The sequence below is a fragment of the Tenrec ecaudatus genome, chromosome 17 (genome assembly GCF_050624435.1).
Source record: "Tenrec ecaudatus isolate mTenEca1 chromosome 17, mTenEca1.hap1, whole genome shotgun sequence".
NCBI classification, from domain to species: domain Eukaryota; kingdom Metazoa; phylum Chordata; class Mammalia; order Afrosoricida; family Tenrecidae; genus Tenrec; species Tenrec ecaudatus.
Window position 1 is genome coordinate 52,982,472 of NC_134546.1, and position 20,573 is coordinate 53,003,044.

A 20,573-nucleotide genomic window follows, 5' to 3' on the forward strand; every position below is an offset into this window, starting at 1 on the left:
ACGAAGAGGGAAGTGAAGGCAGAGGCGCTGTACCAGAGTGCTGATGAAAGCAGATGGTGCCCCGCTATCACAAGGAACAGTGTCTGGGGTCTTAAGGACTTGTCTTCAAACAAGCAGCCATCGAAATGAGGCATCACTTAAGTCCACACACAAGAAGCACATTAAACAGCCTGTGTGATCCAAGGATTGCAAATGACATAATCCAAATCCAAAGGAGGGAAGGCATGGTATCAGAGCTTAAATTGCGAACACCCGTCTTTCAGAAAGCTACGGAAGCCAGTGGAAGCCCCACATCCATTTGCCAGGTCCACACAGGGGCTAACCTCCAGTGAATCCGCTCTGATCATAGTGGGAGATGCGAATAGGCTTGTTATCAGACACAGAGCACCAGTGGCAGAAGCAGTTAAGTCAGTGGTTCACCTTCCTCACGCTGCGACCTTTTAATACAGTCCCTCAGGTTCTGGTGACTCCTAGCCATAAAATTATTTTTGTTGCTACTTCATCACTGTCATTTTGTGACTGTTATGAAGCGGGCGAGCCCTGTGAAAGGGTTGCTCAACCCCCAAAGGGGTCGTGACCCACAGGTTGAGAACTGCCCTGTTAAAAGTGTATTATCTTATCATTTGATCTCCCTTTGACCCATGTAACAGTTGGGACAGTTTTAAAAGTAAAAGGGTAATAGACGTGGCTATAGCCTCTGGCGACAGGAGCCCTGGTGGAGTAGTGGTTATGCATTAGGCTGTGGTCTGCAAGGTCAGCAGTTTGAAATGGCAGGAAGCACCTCAGGTGATAGACTGGGTTTTCTACTCCTGTTGTTACAGCCTCAGGGGTCACTAGGAGTTAGATTGACTTGATGGCAGTGAGTCTGGTCTTTTGAGGCACCGCTGGTGAATTCCTCATGACTGTGGGCCAGGGATGTGAATCGCTTTGGTACCATGTAGAATAAATACATCGGGGAGTGGATTATTACAGACATGGTTAGATTAAAATTTAGCATCTATCATTTGCTCTCCCTTATGACCCATTTTAAACGTGTTCTAGGTTATTTTTCTTCTTTTATGTTAAAGTTTTTATCTGTTTTACTGTTATTGTTGTTAGTTTAAAAAATGTTGTTTAGTTTTGTTGTTTTGCTCTGTCTTGTTTTTATGCATATTATTATCTCTGCAGGTCTATTCAGATAAGATAGGGTGGATAAACAATTTAGAGGAGAAAACAATGGGACCAAAAGTTCCGGGGGGACATGAGAGAGGGGGAGGTGGGGAGAAAGGAAGCAGTGTTAACAAACCCAGGGACAAGGGAACAACAAGTGACCAAAATCAGTGTTGAGGAGAGTGTAAGAGGCCTGGTAGGCCTTGATCAAGGGCAATGTAACTGAGAGGAATTACTGAAACCCAAATGAAGACTGAGCATGACAGTGGGACAAGAGGAAAGTAAAAGGAAATAGAGGAAAGAACTAGGAGACCAAGGGCATTTATAGAGGTCTAAATACAGGCATGTATATATGTAAATATATTTACATATGTTGACAGGGAAATAGATCTATGTGCATATATTTATTATTAAGGTCACACTTGGACATTGGGCCTCCACTCAAATACTCCCTCAATGCAAGAACACTTTGTTCTATTAAATTGGCATTCCATGATGCTCACCTTCCTGACTCGATTGCCAAAAACAAAGCGGGTGCACAAGCAAATGTGGTCAAGAAAGTTGATGGTGCCCAGCTAGCAAAAGATATAGCATGTGGGGTCTTAAAGGCTTGAAGGTAAACAAGCAGCCATCTAGCTCAAAAGCAACAAAGCCCACATGGAAGAAGTCCACCAGTCTGTGTGATCACGAGGTGTCAATAAGATCAGGTATCAGGCATCAAAGAACAAAATATCATATCATTGACAATGAAGAGCAGTGCGGAGTGGGGACCCAAGGCCATCTGTAGACAACAGGACATTCCTTTACAGAAGGGTCATGGGAAGGAGATGAGCCAGCCAAGGTGCAGTGTAGCAACGATGAAACATACAACTTTCCTCTAGTTCTTAAATGCTCCTCCCGCCCCAATATCATGATCCCAATTCTACCCTACAAATCCAGCTAGACCAAAGGATATACACTGGTACAGATAGGAACTGCAAACACAGGGAATCCAGGACGTATGAACCCCTCAGGACCAGTGGTGAGAGTGGCAATACCAGGAGGGGAAGGGGGAAGGTGGGGTAGAAAGGGGGAACCAATTACAAGAATCTACTTATAACCTGGGGACAGACAACAGAAAGTGTGTGAAGGGAGACGTCAGACAGTGTAAGATATGACAAAACAATAATAATTTATAAATTATCAAGGGTTCATGAAGCAGGGAGGGAGGGGAAAAATGAGGAGCTGATACTAAGGGCTCAGGTAGAAAGCATGCTTTGAGAATGATGAGGACAACGATGTGTACGAGAATTCAGAAAATGGTCTGAAACTCATTGTGGTGACTGATGATTGTACAATGCTTCTTGATGTGATAGAACTATTGAATTGTATGATGTGTGAATCACATGCCAACAGAACACAATAGAAGCGAGAACCCAAAACAGTCATGTAAACATAGGATCAGATCATTTTTTAAATTAATCAATCATTTTACTGAGGGCTCCTACAGCCCTTATAGCAATCGATTGTATCAAACACATTTGTACATATGTTGCCAGATGAGATAATGTTTAAGAGTTCTATTGGCATATAATTCATCATTAGCTCTCCATTCCACCCTCCACCTCCCCTGCCATACACTCAAGAAACCATTAATCTTTTTACTGCCTATATATCTACCTATCCTGGATTTCATATACAGGAAAACATTTGTTTAATCATTTTATTGAGAGCTCATACAACTCTTAACACAATTCATATATACATCCACTGTGTCAAGCATATTTGTACATCCGTTGTCCTCCTCATTCTCATGAACCCTTGATAAATTTATAAATTATCTTCCATTTCCTGATCTGATACAAATTTGAAAGAATTTTATTTAAAAAGCCTTCTGGGATTTTGATTGAAATTTCATTTCACCTATAAGTTATTTTGTGAAGAATCGACAGCTTAACAATATCGCGTCTTTTGAGTCTTGATCGTGAGCTAGGCATCTCCATTAATTGAGGCTTTCTTTAAGTGATGCTCTGTAAAGGTATTGCATCTGTTTCATTAGATCGACTTGGAGGTATCCGACATATCTGATGGTCTTTAAAAATTCCAATTTTTAACTCCTCATTGGCAGTATGTAGAAATGCAGCAGACTCTTGCGTACCGAGGAGCCCTGGTGGCACAGTGATTATGAGCTGGTCCACAGTTTGGGCTTTCTTCTCCCGTCAACAGTGACAATCACAGCAGCTCACAGGCGCAGTTCGGCCTTGTCCTATAAGGCTATGAGTTGGCCTTGGCTCGATGGCAGTGAGTTTTGTTTTGTTTTTGCATAAATTAACCTCCTACTCTCCAGTTACGGAGTCCTGGTGGCATGGCGTGTTCAGTGTAGGGTTGCTAACCAGCAGTTCAAGCCCACCAGCTACTCCATGGGACAAATATGAGGCTGTCTACTCTTATAATAAAGATTTACAGTCTCTGAAATCCTAAGGAGAAGTTCTGCTTCATCACTGAGACTTGGAATTGACTTCATGTTGTTGTGAGGTGCCATCGAATGGTGACCATAGGGATGAAACAGTGCCCGGTCCTGGGCCAGCCTCACCATGGTTCCTGTACGCTGGGCCCATGGTTGCAGTCACTGTGTCAGTCAATCTCCCTTGAGGACCTTCCTCTTTTTTGCGGCCCCTCTACTTTACCAAACATGGTAGTTTTCTCCAGGGACTTGTATCTCCTGACAATATGTCCCAAGTATGTAAGACCAAGTCTCGCCATCCTTTTTTAAGGCGCACTCTGGCCTTCTTCCAAAACAGTCTGGTTTATCCTTTTAGCAGTCCATGGGACTTTCAAAATTCTTCTCCAGCACCATAATTGAAAAGCATGGATTCCTCTTTGGTCAAACGTGTTCAATGTCCAAACTTGCACATGCATATGAGGTAATGGAAAATACCATGGCTTAAGTCAGCCATACCTTAGTCCTCAAAGTAGAGACAGCTACTTCATGGCCATGGAATATTCTTCAAATTTTCTAAATTCGCTTATTAGGCGTAGTGGCTTTTTATTTGGGGGGCACATTATATCATTTCCTCCACAGGCAATCGTGACACTGTAGGTAAGAGTTATTTTATTTTTCATTCAAAGATACTCTTATTAATACCAGTTAACTTATTCAGTAAGATATAGAGTGGAAGTGATCGGTGTGAACAGATCTTGTGTACTCCTAATATCAGGTAAAAGGTACTTACAGTTTTATCATGACAATAGGTATCCCTTATTTATTTATAATTTTCTGAGATTTTAAAATACTATGACTAGACATTATGTTTGTCATCTTTTTTGATGTTCCTTTTTTGGTCATAGTACTTCATTTGAGTTTGGGGGATTTTTTTTTTTTTTGTAGTGTTGGTTTTGTTTTTGTGAATTCTTTTAGTTTCTCCTTGGAAAACTTTTATTTCACCATCATATTTGATTGATAATTTTGCTGGATAGAGGATTCTAGGTTGACAATATTTTTCCTCCCGTACTCTGTATTCTTCACTCCATTGTCTTCATTGTCTTCTTGCCTGCATGGTTCCTGCTGAGAAATCTGAGGTCATTCTAATGTTGACCTTTTGTATGTATCTTTTTTCTCTGGCTGCTCTTAGACTTTTTTCCTTATCACTGATGTTAGACATCTTGACTTCAATGTGCGTGATCTCTCCTGGCTCCAGTCCTTTCAGTTTCCTGAATGATTATCTTTACCTACCTTAGACATTGAGGAAAGTTCTCTTGCAGGAGCTCTATTCGCTGTATGGATTTTATTTTCCCTCTTCTAGAATCTCTATAAGACACAAGTTATTCCTCTTGTGTCCCACATGGTTCTCAAGCTTTCCTCAGTCTCTTTTGCATTTTTATTTGTTCTTTTAGGTGGGATCTATAGATTTGTCTTCAAGCTCACTAATTCGGGATTCCATCTCCTACGTTCTGTCTCTCTGTGCGTTTATAGCATCCTGCGTTCTTTAATAGTGCTGTTTAATTCTGCTGTTGCAGGGTTTGATTTCTGTGCTTCTGTGTGGAGTTTCTCTTGTTTCGCCTTTTCTCTCAGACTCTTCCTTCAACTGTTGCATGGGTGGAATCATCATTCTCTTCTATTCTTTTTCTGGTAACCCATAGTCTGTTCAATGTCAGGCATTATACTTAGCTCTGGTTGGTATTTGGTTACTTGTTTCTGTTTCTCTTGCTTTTGGGTTTTTTTTCTTTTTTTGTGTGCACTGACATCTCTCTGTTGTTTCCTTGACATCTTGGAATCGCTCTTAGGGGTGTTAGGTAAGGGGCTATGTGGGAGTGGTAACTGTTAGCTGATGCAGCAGAGGGGTGACAGGCATTTGTATTAAGTATCTGGGGAAGCGCTAGATTAGGTGTTAGGGGAGCGATCAGGATGTGGGGGAGGAAGTGCTAGGAGAGTGATCGTGAAAGGAGCAGCAGGTAAAAACGTGGGAGGTATCAGGGAGTGTTTGTTAGGGTAAAGGAAGGAAGATTGGGTCCTAACAAGGCCTGGTTTTTAGGCATTTTTAGTGAGGAATGGCTACTAGTAGCATTTGGTAGAAAAAAAAGATTTTTTAAATTTGAGAACAGTGTCGGCTTTGGGTTTTACGAGGATGAGAAGGAAACAAAATTTTGACCGGAAGAAAGGTGACACTGAAAGACAGGTTGGTAGTGCTATGAAGCACAACTTTAGATACTTAGATGAAAGAAAGGACAACTAAAGGAAGGGGCAGGAGACGAAAGCTTTAAGAATGATAGTAGGAAAAACAAGATTAGCATAAGATGCAGGTGAGAGTTAATGTCTGCTTGAGCTCTAAGCTTTGATCAGGAGCTGTAAAGCCTGCTGCCGTTTGTCAAGCTAACAAAGGAGAAAGCCTGGAGTGGTTGTGTTTTTTAAGGTCTCAGGCTTTTTGGGGTGTCTTGGGATGGGGGTGGGGTGTGTGCGAGCTCAGGGAGGGGTGGATTAGACTTGCTGAGTGGGACTGGAGCTCCCTGGCCCTGTGTTCTCCACTTATACCTGCTCTCGGATGCCCTGTTGACTCATCTGCATGGCCCGGTCAGCTGTCTTGTCCCCGCTTTTTGGGAGCCAAGGCTGTGGGTTATTCAGCGGGGCTCTTCTGGTCTGGGTGTTGGACCAAAGCTATTTCTATTTTTATCTGCCCGGGGATGGTCTCTTAGAATTATGTTCCTCAGCTCAGTCACTCCATCCCGACCAGCAAGCTCCTAGATCCTCAGATCCGGGAATCTGTGCTCAGCTGGCCAAATGCTGCGGGGAGATGTCCAAGGGGATTCTAATCAGCAGACATGGCTGCTCTCTGATTTTAGTAGATTTATGTCTACTTATCGTTATGGTGAAAAGCCTGTGGTCTTCAGGGTAGGCTATCCCTCTCAGTGGGATTTGTCAGTTTCAGTGCAGACCTACTGCATGAGTTATCACCGAACGGGGCCTATTCTGAGTTAACCCGCTGGGGCTTGAGGGGCAAGAAAAGAGATTCAAACATAGAGCTCAAAACAAACAAACAAACCACAGAGCTCAAGGTGCTTTTTGTTTGTGGGAAATAAAGTCCTGGGAGTTGAGCCTCTAGGAAACTGTAACTTGCTATTTTGCTGGGTGGAAAGAAAGGTAATATTTGATCTTTCAGGACTCTTGGCAATCAGCTAGCATGGTGATTTCTAAAAGTTAAACTAAACTTGCACTCCTATAATAAACCAGACAATGCCACGTTATCCTTTTCATATACTATAGCATCCAGTTTCTAGTGTTTTGTCAAGGATTCAGACACTGATGGTCATAAGGGATAGTGACCTATAATTTCCTTTTTGGGTGTACTTGTTAGATTTGGGCATTAGGGATATACTGGCATCATAAAAGAACTGGTCATTGTTAGCGTCCCTCCTTGGTGAGTCTGTGTGTGATGGGCATTTCTCCTCTAAATATTTGTTAGAATAGATACATAAAGCAATCTCTACCTTGAGTTTTCTTTGTAGAAAGTTTTTCTTCTAAATAAAAAAGTTATTTTTAGATTTATGGAAAAATTGTGAAGATAGTTGCCTTCAATTCCCAGAACTGCCCTAACAAAATACCACAATGAAGAAACCAGAACTTTATTTTCCCACATTTCTAGAAACCTGAATTCAGGGTTGGCAGGGCTGTGCACTTTCTGTCATCCCGCAGAGAACATCTTTTTCTGGTCTCTTCCAGCTCTGTACTCCTAGGCACTTCTTGGCTTGTAGACAGATCCTCATATGCTGGGTGACTCTGCTTTGTGTCTATTTTTCTCTTTCATAAAATACCACTCTAAAAACACTAGGATGGAGACCTACTCTATTCTGGTAAAACTTCGTTACTTTAACTGTTTATTTCTGCAAAGAAAAACTCTTATTCTCCAAACAAGGTCACATTCACAGGTTAGGACTTCAAAATACCATTTTTTCCCTTTTTTTGGGGGGGGGGCACACAATTACACGAATAACAATAGCACAGAGAGTTCTAATCTTCTATATCTAGGTTCTCCCTTCTAAATATCTAACTTTAATATGCTATATCTATTGCAACTAAATGAGTCAGAATCAACTCAATGGCAGTGAATTTTTTGAGAGAATTTCTTGAGAATCTCTTTTGATCCACTGATTAATTGAAGTCCATAGTTCATTCAGATTTCCTTAGTTTTAACCTAGTGCCCTTTTACTGTCGTCACCACGTCTCTTTAGACTCTTCCTGCCTGTCATGGCTCTCGAGGCCTTCTTTGCTTTTGATGACCTTGAGCGTTCTGAGAAGTACTGCTTAGGTGCTTCATCCCTTTGGGCGGAGAGTAGCTACATAAATTATCTGCAAATACTGCTGCATGTGGGATTTGTCTATTCTCCCCCATTTGTTTATTTATTCAATTGTCTATATATAAATGCATGACTCACAGATACGTATTTTATACTTTGAATCCAGCAGGATTTTCTTTATTTTGTTGCTCAAATTGTTCTGGCTTTGGCCAGTGGGAGCTCTTTCTGTTGGCATCCAGGTCTCCACAGAAATCCATCAGTGTGTGCGTTTTCGGTGCTTTTGCACTTTCAGTATTTTTGTACTTTCTACATCTGTATTGAGCTACCTATTTTTCCAGAGTCCAGATTGATTTTATTGAAAAGAAACCAAATCTTGGCACTAGGTGCTCTTAATAATACTGGGAAGTCATTCTTCTAAGCTGTTCCAAGCCGACCAAGCAAAGAGTGGGGGGAAGGGGAATTGGGGTTGGGGACGATACAGGCTTGTAGCGGGTTTTAATGAAAAGTTAAATTTCTTTTGGTTGTAGGGCTATGTATTTGTTTCATCTTGTTTTTGTCCATTTAAGTTGTTAAATTTATTATCATAAAGTTGTTGGAGTTGTCTTATTATGCTTTTAATGTTTGATATGTAAGATCTGTAGTGATATTTCCTCTTTTTATTCATATTAGCCTTAATCAGTTTTGCTAGGGGCTTATCAATTTTATGAGTCTTTTTAATAAATACTTTTTTGCTTGGTTAATTTACTATATTGCCTGTTTTACATTTCATTGTGTTCTTCCTTCCACTCACTGTTGAGTTTTATTTGCTCTTCTTTTTCCAGTAGTTTCAGGTAGAAACTTCACTCACTGTCTTGAAGCCTTTTTCAAAATATACGCATCGAAGGCTATTTATGATTTTCTCTGCCCACTGCTTCATCAGCATCCACAAACTGTATTTTCATTGTCATACAGTTTGATGGATGGCTTGTGGTTGTAAGAAAACAGTATCTACTAAATGTGGTTCAAGTCAGAGAAAGTGTGACAGGGCTTGTTCTCAGGTTACGACGGTTGTCAATCATTCTTTTCAAATCAAATAAATTATCTGGTTTGGCAGATCACTACTGATAATTAAAAACACGACACGACATGAAACGAAACAAAAAACCAATCCCTTCATCCTTTAAGAAGGACCTGAGAACTGTATCTGGAAACGTGTACGTTTCCCCTGTAAGGCCCAATGGAACAGCCCTGAAGTATTTTGCTGGAGCTTCTGCCTCTTCACAGGTGGGGCATGTGGCTGAGTATCTGCACCAGAGTGCAGGGTGCTGCCTCTCTGGGTAGCCAGGAGAGAATGCTGGGACAATGGCATTCATCAGCAGAGAGGGTTAGCGTCCACAATGACCAAAAGGACATGTGGAAATTGAATGGGATCAAGCGACTGAGAGAAAGGCCAGGGAGGGTAAAAGTCAAGTGCTGTAAGATAAATGGTTGTAGACCCAAAGGACCCAGTGCTCTCCAGCAATAAATATGTTTGGGGAAAGAGGGCAGGCAGATGGAAGGGCTAAGTGAACACAGTAATCAAGGGTAAGACAGACGCTGAATGAAACAACTATTCCCAGGGAAGCGCGAAACAGGGGAAACTTATGAAGTTAAAGGAGCCATGCCGAAGAGGGCATCCTCTTTCTACTGTAAGGAGGAGAGAACAACAAAGTGAAGGGGTTTGAGGGGCCAGAAATCAGTGCAGACTAAAGAAGAGTTGCTGATGGGTGGGGCAGGTGACTTATGACCACCCCTGATGGAACCCTGTTGGGAAATTAAATGTTCTACCAGACTCAACACTCCTGAGGCAAGAGGAGAGGAGTTCAGATGCTGGGAGAATAGTACATTTCCCTAGAGAAAAGTGACCTCAGGATGAAGCTGGGCTGACCTGGACCAGGTGGCAGACACGACTCCATATTTGTGCAGTGGAGGGCACAGAGGTGCCGGGGGTCGAGCTCCAGTTTCACCTCTTCTACCTGTCTTTTCATTTACTGACTACATAACCTGGGCAAGGCACATACTCTTGGAGAACCTTCCATTTCCTTTCCTACACAGTCTGAATTAGAAAGACCACACTCACAGGGCTGATGAAAGAATTTAGTAGACTACATCAGTAAAGCCTACAATACCTGGCACCTAATCTGTCCTCCATGATGGGCGGCTATTATCTTCAAGTCTGAATGAAGTTTATAGCCAGAGATGAGTTGAGGAGAGCGAATTCTCAGAAATCCCTTCCATTGGAAAGTGTTAATATCAACAAAGTTGTAAACATTAGAGCGCTATATATTCTAATTCCATAGATCTAAGCCTCAAGAATGACGAATGTCAAGTTGAACTCTGTGTTGCCTTTCATTCATAGAATTTTCTTTCTCTCCAAAATGAGGTGTCTTCTCTACTTCTCATCATAAGGGCCCTAACATTCAAATGATTTTAATATAATTCTTTTTAACAAAGAAGCGAGTTTCAAGAAGTCTACCAATTTTACCTGATGAGGTCCTGAACTCGGCTGGTGAAAGCATCGCCTGGTGAGGACTTGGTCTTCATTTCCTGTGTGGATATTCTTGGCGTAGCTGGTCGGCTGGTCCCCTCTGGTCGACTGGCAATCAGGCAGCCGAAGACCACAGCACTGACTTTCAGAAGTCCCGTGGTCAGGCCTTCAAATACTTGTTTATTTGTATTCCTTCCCATAATAGAATTATTTTCATCTGGAACACAGACCTAGATTTAAAAAAATAAATATGTATTTTAATAAACTACCAAAAATGTACAGAGATGATTTGGAAAATTTCTGAAATCACAATCTTTATATTCTCTAGAAGGTAATTGGAAATATTCCAGAGTACGGGTTCTGAAGTCATAGTGGTCAGGTTCAAATCTCAGCTTAAATCATGAGCTGGGCACTTTGGGCAGGTTGCTACTCTAGACGTGTCAGATTCTCAGCTCTGAGTCGAGGACAGTGACACTACTTTTACCGTAAGTTTGTGAGGGTGGAGCAAGTGAAGGCACATCACATACTTAGCACAAACCCAGATATATCTGAGTGATACATTATACTAGTGGACATGAACTCAAAACAAACCAAGTGGCCAACTGCCACCACCGTTTCTTGTTAAAGTGGTCTTTAAACTTAGTTCATCTAAATTCCTATTAGGGTAATAGGAATCACAACATGGCAAGAGAGTTCTTTTCCTAGTACACAGGATCACAGCCAGGTCTCTTTGTGTGTAGTTTGCAGAAAGCAATGTGGCTGCAGGGGAGCCTTGGTGGTGTGGTGGTTACGCAGGGGGCTTTAATCTGCATGGTTGGCAGTCTGAAACCACCAGCAGCTCCTCGGGAGAAGGACTGGGCTTTCTACTCCTGTCAACAGTTACAGTCTCAGAAACACACAGCAGGTTGCTATGAGCCAGCAATGACTCGATGGCAGTTTTGTTTTTTTAATTTTATTTTTAATGTGACTGTTAAAAGTCGGTTCTGGCTCTGCAGTTAGATGATTGTAGGTAATTCCTTAATGTCTCTACATCTCCATTTCCTGGTGTGTGAAATGGAACTAATTATAATACCTATCTCGCAGAGTGTAGGGAGTTTAACATAAATGAATGTAAACACACCAACTCCTCAGTTATTGACTACCCCATTGCCCAACACTTCAAATTTATGACAATAGAAAAATAATCTACTATCTGATGACTTTGCACATTAAGGAGGTGCAGGAATGCTGGCTGAGGCAGGAGGTCGTCAGGGTAACGCCAACTCTGAAGGTTAACGCCATGGGTGAGGATTCTCCATGGTTTGGTAGCAAGGTAGCGATATGACTGGACAGTTATGACTCATGGCGACCCAGTGTGACGGGGAGCAGCCCCTCTGGCTCTTTTCCACGCTAGCGTCTTCACAGGGGCTGGTGCCTAGGTCTTCTCTTCATGAAGCTACTGGGTGGGTTTGAACTGCCGACCTTTTGGTCAGCAATCTAACACTCCATCATTGCATCTCCAGGGCTCCAATCATCCCTACTGCGGTCTCTCCCACCGAAGTCTGCATCTAGTTTATGATGGGATGCAGACTGTGATGCAATGATTGATGTGTCTCTACATTAAGTATGAATAACCAAACCCAAACTCCCTGACATCGAGTCAAGGCTGACTCAGGGTGACACCCCCCTCCCCAAATGCCAGCTTCCCCTGTGGGCTCAGAGACTGTAACTGCTTACAGGTCAGAAGGCCAATTGTCCTGAACAGCTTACTTCCTCACCACGGTCTCTCAAGGAGCGTCCTATGCCTTTCAGCCACCCCACCATATTCCTTACCTAGTGGTTTCCCTCCCCACCTCTCTTTCCAATCCCCTCATTTCGTAGTGGCCTTTCGCTGCTCAGAATGGAGTGTCCTCGCGCGTGTGACTTTAGGAGCAGCCGTTTTAATCTTTTCCTGTTTGGCCTGTCTCATCAGGACATCATTTTATTCAGAGGAGCAGACATAGGCATTCTCCTTGTTCTTGGACACAATTGCCGTGGGCGGGTTTTAAATTATTTTATAGTAATGATTTATTTAGGGATACTTCATATAGGGGAGAATTTCCAAACTGCCAGAACTAAGGTATGGAGGGACTTATCTTTAGTGAGACACCCAGGTTCTTTTTAGCTTTCAAATGAGATTTAATAAGAGCTTTAAGGAGAATCCTCTATGCTGTAACGGATACTCTATTCAGAGCAGTGCACTGCAGTGCTGGGCTGCCTTTTGTCTTCTTGGCCATCACTAGTACTGGCCAGATGGCAAATAACTTGTGAGCAGCCTGCGCTTTCGGGATACTTAATAGATGAAATACACACCTAGAGTCTGATATCTGTTTATAGGCCAGCACTTGAGGTTGAACTTCCTTCCCAGCACAGCTGTGGACTAAGCACGCGCTGCAAGCGGAAGGGCCTGTCCGTTCAGAAAGGTGTGCCAGCAAGTCTGGAGCACATTCTATCCTGGGTGGGTGGTCCGGAGAGGGCAGGGCAAGGTTACCTTCCCAGCATGCATCAGTGTAACGACCATCTGCTGGTGTGCCAGAACTAGGTAGCATTTGGCTTCTCAGTCTGTCATCCCTGAGGCAGAAATCTAAAACTCCAATTTCTCATCAATGGGTACCTTTAGCCTATTTCTATAGAATACACCGATGTAGTCAGTAACTTAAGAAAAGCAAATTTCAAGATGATTCCTTATACATAGTCTCATTGCAAACGCTCCCCTGCCCCTCAAAAGATATTTCTACCTTAAAAATTGTGAATTATTACATACAGTTTAAGATCTAGACATAGAGTCAAATCTTCTCAGTTTACATTTGAGGCAACCAAGGTTCTGAAAATAAACACACTGGCAGGACTAACTTCGTCTTCTACTGATTCTTTAAACTCATTCCAAGGAGAAACCCCATATTCACAAGACTAAGCCCGTAGGCTAAGTGTTTGGAGCAAAATTAAATGAATTTATTATCACTTAAAACATCAAGTTCATAATGCTTTTCTTTTCTCACCACCTCCCACCATCAAAGTGGTTACAAATACTTTCAATGTTTCTTTTTCAATACAGAAAGACGGTGTTAGCTCTTATTAAATCCATTCCTCTGTAACAGCATCGCAGGAGAGGGACAATCACATTGGTAATAGTGGTAATTCTGTAGCCCTGATTTCTAGTATTCTACAGTAGCATCTGCATGTTTTCAAGGTGTGTTGTGCACTCGCACGGCTCAGAATCTTAAATTTACTGAGACTCTGAACTCAAATCACTGCTAGGATACTGTCCCACAGACTGCTGGGAGGATGGTGTCCGGTCCCGGCAGAGCAGACAGAAAATGTGTTGGGGGGGTCCCCGTGGGAGACACAGGCTCCTATGTTGCTGTCATTGCCTGTCATGAGACATGTAGCAGGCTCTTTGCCCCTGGCATCTCACAGAACACCGATGGCCATGCTGTGGTCGGCATAGACACAGAGCGGGGAAATGAATGAGTCCCGGTGCATTATTTGGCCTGGAATTACAAAAGGAAATTACACAGAACTTGCTAATAGTTTCCCAGCCTTTCTTATTTCTTCCTCCCTTTGAACCCCACAACCCATTTGATGACAGCAGCAAAGCGGAGGCTGAGATCTATCTCAGGTAGCATTAGCTTAGTTAACATATTGATAACATTTAAAACTCTATCAAAACACAATCAACTTTACAGGACGCACCTCAGAAGTCAAGATGCTTGGGAAATTCTTTGTAAATGTCAGACAGCGTCATTCCTGTACTCAAAACCCCTCCTGGCTTCTCAACGCGGGTTAAACTACGACACGCAAGCTGCCATGACCAAGGAGGCTCCCTGTCCTGTTGCCTCTCCAGATTTAGACCAGTGCACTGTCCTGTTCTCTACGCCTGATTCCTCCTGTTTGGGAACTTCTCCCCTGGCCTCCTCATGGTGCATTCCTACACTTCCAGGTCTCTACTCACGTCTAGACGATCCACTTGAAAGTAACACACCCTCCTTCAGATTCACCTTCTTTCCTGCTTACTGAGCTTTAGTTTTATCCCAGTGTGATGACTCTTCCTGACATATTACATGTTTATTTCTCCTCCTCCATCAGGACAAGGCAGGCATGTTCACAGCGATGTTGCCAGCACCTAGACCAACAGTGGGCCTGTAGCAGTGTGGCTTATTCTTTATTTGGTTGTTTACGTGTATGTTGGTTACAATGCATCTTCCCTCTGATCGGTTTTTTAAGAATTAAGCCTTTGTGAATCATTTAATTTCCAGTTGACATAGAAAGGGTTTTCTAGAAGGCCGACTGAGCGGCTGAGAAGAGACGGATACAGCTACGTAAACGCACAGTTGATGGACACAGAATGAAAGGCGTCAGGTACAAGGACGAAAATGAACATGCATCACACATGGTGGGTTGCTAGCCAACAAACGCCTGCCCCCGTTGCCAGGCAGGGCAGCAAGGGAAGAGGCTGAAGGAACAACAGGCAATGAGCCAAGGAGATCTGAATTCTACTGGGAAAACTGCAAGTAAGTTTGTATTTCTTCCCCAATGGCTACGTTTGATACAACTATAGCATGATCCAAAACCTCTGAGAAACGACACTGGTACAGGGTATGGGCACCTTTCTATGGCACTTTGTCATCCATGTCGGTTAGTGTAACCACCACAACAGCAAGACTAAGGAACTGTTTCTCGACCACAGCAAGATCACCTGTGGTAACTCCTTCCTGTCACAACCACCCCTCCAAAGCTTCCACCCTCACCCGTGGCAACCCCTCAGTTTCTCTGGATCTTTCTCTAAACTTCTGTCACGCAGTGTAAAAATGGGGCCACTCAGCAAGTGAGCCTTTTGAGATGAGCTTTTCCAGGTTGTCGTGGGCGTGAACACGTCCCTCCTTGTTACCGCTGAGTCGTATTTCATGATCTGGGTACATTTGGTCTAAACAGTCCCCATTAAAGGACATTCTCGTCATTTCCACTGGGGGTTATTATAAAGGAATCCACTTATGTTTAACTTCTTAATACTGTAATACTTAATAGTGAAGCCCAACATTTTATGCTTTGTGTTCTGTGTGTCCCCTCTGCTTTCATTGTATTTTTCCTTTCTGTGGCTGCCTGAACACGTTTAAGAACTCTGCTCTGATATCTTTATCGTTATGTGGCAAATACACACAACACCCAAACCTGCTGCGCCAGCCATTCCTTAAAAAATAACATTTTATTGTGGTTTAGGTGGAAGTTGACATTGTACACTAGGTTCGCCGTCAACAACATTCTAAACACACTGCCCTCATCTTTCTCCTGCAGAGGGACTGGTGGGCTTGAACCACCCATGTTGTGGTTCGCAGCCCAATACTTAACCCACAATGCCACCATGGCCTTCTTTATGTGATGGAGGACGTAGTAGGTAGAGCCACAATCTCCAAATCCAATGGAAGTTTTATATTTATCCTTGAAATTCCTTTCCCTGCATATCTTTATCTCTGCATAGAGCCCAGTTACTATCTAGTCTGTGTTCATTCTGCATGTCTTAAGGGGGGCGGGGGGGGGGAGGAATAAGACCCCCCTCGGCTTTTGCGTATCTGGGATTGTCTTCATTTCATGCTACTTTTTGAAGAACACTTTTGCTAAAGACAGAATTCCAGCTTGAAGTTGTTTTCCTTTGGAGATTTTAACCCTCTTCGCCAGTGCCTTTTGGCTTCCTGGTTTCTGCGGCGGCTGAGGCGGTTGCAGATCTCTCTATGTGACACCTCACGTCTCTACCGTGGCCTTGCATGGTTGCTCTTTATCTTAGCTTCTTGACAGTTTCATTATAAAACATCTCAGAGTGGACCTCTCTTTGGTTTCAGCTTACCAACGAGTGCGCTGAGTTTCTTGGATACGCAGATTCATGTCTTTCATCACATTTAAGTAGATCTCAGCTATGATTTCTTCAAATGTCCCTTTCGCTCCTTCTCCCTCCTCCTCTCCTGTCCTCTCGGTGCCCCCTCTCTCCCCCTCGCTTCTGGGACGTCCACAATGCATATGCTGGTGGGCTGGATGGTGTCTCACAGTCTCTTAAGGCGCTGCTACAGATGCTTGTTTCTGAGAATGGGCCATTTCAACTGTCTTCAGGCTTACTGCTTCTTCTGTCAGCTCAAACTTGCTATTGGGCCCTCTAATAAGATTTTCATTTCAGTACCAATACTTTTCAGATCCAGAAGTGTGGTTTGGTACCTTTTAAATATTTTTTCTCTCTTTATCGAGAGAGAATTATTCTCATGAGGGTTACAGTTTTCTTCTTGATTTCCTTAGTTCTTTGTGTTTGAGCTCCTCGAGCATATTTAAGACAGCTATTCTAAAGTCTTTACCTAGTTAAGTCCAAGGACTTTTCTTTTTAAAAATAAATTTTCTTGCGGGCTCATACAACTAACTCATAACAATCCATACATAAATCAATTGTATATAGCACATTTGTACATTCATTGCCCTCATCATTCTCAAAACATTTGTTCTCCACTTAAGCCCCTGGCATCAGCAACTCATTTTCCCCTCTCCCCCCTTCCTCATGAACCCTTGATAATTTATAAATTATTATTTTTTTGTATCTTACATTGTCCGACATCTCCCTTCACCCACTTTTCTATTGTCTATCCTCCAGGGAGGAGGTTATATGTAGATCCTTGTAATCGGTTCCCTCTTTCCACCCCACCCTCCCTCGACCCTCCCAGTATCACCACTCTCACCACTGGCCCTGAAGGGATCATCTGTCCTGGATTCCCTGTGTTTCCAGCTCCTATCTGTACCAGTGACCATCCTCTGGTCTAGCCAGATTTTTAAGATAGAATTGAGATCATGACAGTGGGTTGGGGCAGTGGGGCAGAGGAGGGAGGAAGCATTTAGGAACCAGAGGAAAGTTGTATGTTTCATCATTGCTACACTGCACCGACTGGCTTGCTCCTCCCTGTGACCCCTCCGTAAGGTGATGTCCAGTTGCCTACAGATGGGCTTTGGGTCTCGACTCCACACTCCCCCTCATTCAAAATGATATGATTTTTTTTGTTATTTGATGTCTGATACCTGATCCCTTCAACACATTGTGATAACACAGGCTGGTATGCTTCTTTCATGTGGGCTTTGTTGCTTCTGAGCTAGATGGCTGCTTGTTTACCTTCAAGACTTTAAGACCCCAGACACTATATCTTTTGATAGCTGGGCACCATCAGCTCTCTTCACCACATTTGCTTATGTGCCCATTTGTCTTCTGCGATTGTGTTGGGGAGGTGAGCATACAATATGATTTTTTTCTTCTTTGCTGCCTGATAACTGATCTTATTGACACCTTGTGATCACACAGGCTGGTGTGCTTCTTCCATGTGGGCTTTGTTACTTCTGAGCTAGATGGCCGCTCGTTTACCTTCAAGTCTTTAAGACCCTAGATGCTTTATCTTTTGATAGCTGGGTTCCATCAGCTTTCTTCACCACATTTGCTTATGCACCTGCTTTGTCTTCAGTGATTATGTCGGGAAGGTGAGCATCATGGAATGCAGTTTAATAGAACAAAGTATTCTTGCATTGAGGGAGTACTTGAGTGGAGTCCCAATGTCCATCTGCTACCTTAATACTAAACCTATAAATATATGCTCATTGATCTATTTCCCTGTCATCATATATAAATATATTTACATATATATGCCTTTATTTAGACCTTTATAAATGCCCTTTGCCTCCTAGCTCTTTTCTCTATTTCCTTTGACTTGTCCCACTATCCTTTCCTCTTGTCCCACTATCATGCTCAGCCTTCATTTGGGTTTCAGTAATTCCTCTCAGTTATATTACCCTTGATCACACCCTACCAGGTCTCCTACACCCTCCTCACCACCGATTTGGATCACTTGTTGTTTCCCTTGTTCCTGGGTTTGTTAACACCACTTCCTTTCCCCCCATACCCCCCTCTTCCATGTCCACCCGGAACTGTGAGTCCAGTTGTTTTCTCCTCCAGATTGTTCATCCAGCCTATCTTATTTAGACAGACCTGCAGAGATAATAACATGCACAAAAACAAGCCAGAGGAAAACCAAGCAACAAAAGAAAACAAAACAACACAAAAACAAGAAAGAAAAGATTATAGTTAGTTCAAGGATGGTTTGCTGGCCTTTAGGAGTATTTTCCAGTTGAGTCTGTTGAGGTGCCAAGCCCTGGCCCTAAAGTCTATTTTTTTATTTCCTGGGGACTTTGTTGCTCTGTTCCCCTTGCTGTTCTGTTGCATACCCTTAGTGCTTTGCCTTGGTGTGGTGGGGTCAGATCCGGCGGAATTCCCACACTGTGTCTCCAGTGTTGTCCCCTGTAGGGTTATAGGTCAGTGAGGGATGTCATGTCTCTTAGTGGGGCCGGTCATATGGTCTCCTCTGTGAATTGGCTGCTCTGAGCAGGGATAGCGTCCTCAGGGCTTGGTGGCCCAGGATGTGCTCCACTCTCTCTTCCTCCCCTTCATTTGCTCCCATGTGCTCTGATCAGACATGTCCCTCTCCCTGAGCTGCAGCTTCCGTGCTGTCCTCTGAAGTAAACTCTTCTCAGGGGAGGGGCAGGTGTCCTCATAGTTGGGATTGGGGCCGGCCCCTCAGAAGTCCCAAGGTCTTTTCTAATGGTCTCTGTCACTTTATTTTGTCTCTTTAACGGACCGTCCTTTTACACCCCTTTTATGGAATGTGGGGCATTTGAATAAAATAATGTGGTAACGCTGGAAATCTGATTCTCTCCTTTCTTCAGAGTTTTCCTCGGTTTCCTTTCTCCTACCTTCTTCTCTCTGGGCCTTGCTGTTGAAGACTGCAGCAGTTTGTTTATTGAATTTTCCAAACTATTTTTGCAAAGATGGCATTGCTTGGTGTCTGTTTAGGTCACTCAGCTATTGTTCTGAGGAAGACTTCCTATATTCCAAGAATTAAAAAGGAAAGAAAACCAAGCAGCATGGGTGAAAACAGCCCCTCCTGTAGTCTGCAGATTGGCTTTGTTCTGCGGACGCCTTCAACACTTCGCCAGGATTACACGGGGCTTAGGGATTAACCCAGGATGAAAGTCTGGGATTTTCTCAGGTTTTGTCTAGGCATACGTCTGGTCCCAGGCATGAGTCTGGGTTTCTGAATTTCCCAGAATGCACAGATGCTTTTGAATGCTCCAATTTCCCAATGAAACTCTCTTCTGCCTCCTTGACCTTAGCCCTAAGCTTCCTTTTGTGTGGCTCAATGGCCTCCTCTTGCCCCAGGCAGCTACAGACCTTTCTGTTGTCCTAGGACTGCCCCTCTGCCTTGCGCGGCCTCCAAGATTAATAAAGCAGAGGGCTGCACTTGGCCTCAGTCCTTCAGGTAGCCAACTGGAACTTGGAACATAATCCAAATAATCACCATAATGGATAGCAGTACGCTTCAGAGCCCCCAAATATCTGCTGCTCATTTTCCCCTCCTCCCCACTGCCCCCTACCTCATGAACCCTTTATCATTCATAAATTATTATTTTGTCATATATTACACTGTCCAATGTCTCCCCCGCCTTCTTCTCTGCTGTCCCTCCCCCAGGGAGGAGGCTATATGTAGATTCCTGTAATCAGTTCCCTCTTTCTACCCCACATTCTCTCCACCCTCCAGGCATCGCTATTCTCACCACTGGTCCTGAAGGAGCCATCTGTCCTGGATTCCGTGTTTCCAGTTGCTCTCTGTACCTATGTACATCCTCTGGTATATCCAGATTTGTAAGGTAGAACTGGGATCATGATAGTGACGGGGAGGAAACATTTAGGAACTAGAGGAAAGTTGTATGTTTCATCGTCGCTACACTGCACCCTGACTGGTTCATCTCCTCCCCACAACCCCTCAGTAAAGGGTGGCCAGTTGCGTTGTTCAGATTTTTAAGTGGTTGCTTTAAGTCTTACATAGGCATGTGTAACTCACCAGTCTGGTGTTTGCGTTACTGTCCCAGTTCAAGTGAAGTATAGAAACGTTCCCTCTCTTCTTTCCCACAAGGACTGTCAGAAAAAGCTCCTCTGCACACCCTGAGAATCATGTCAAACAAGCTACAATGTCTGCCTCAGTAATCAAACCCAAGTTAGAAAGCTCAAGAGGAAATGGATCACATTTTTAATTCTTCCCATTTTTCTTTTCCTTCTCGATGTTTA

At 43.3% G+C, this 20,573-nt stretch overlaps 1 protein-coding gene across 3 annotated transcripts in view; it reads right to left on the reverse strand.

Moving 5' to 3' along the window:
• SCAPER (S-phase cyclin A associated protein in the ER) overlaps positions 1–20,573 on the reverse strand; it is a 414,928-nt gene that overhangs the window by 75,804 nt on the left and 318,551 nt on the right. For all 3 annotated transcript variants that reach the window (XM_075535309.1, XM_075535310.1, XM_075535311.1), the window contains one exon: positions 10,421–10,653. In XM_075535309.1, the coding sequence (XP_075391424.1) occupies positions 10,421–10,653 (233 nt within the window). The remainder of the gene's footprint in view (positions 1–10,420; positions 10,654–20,573) is intronic.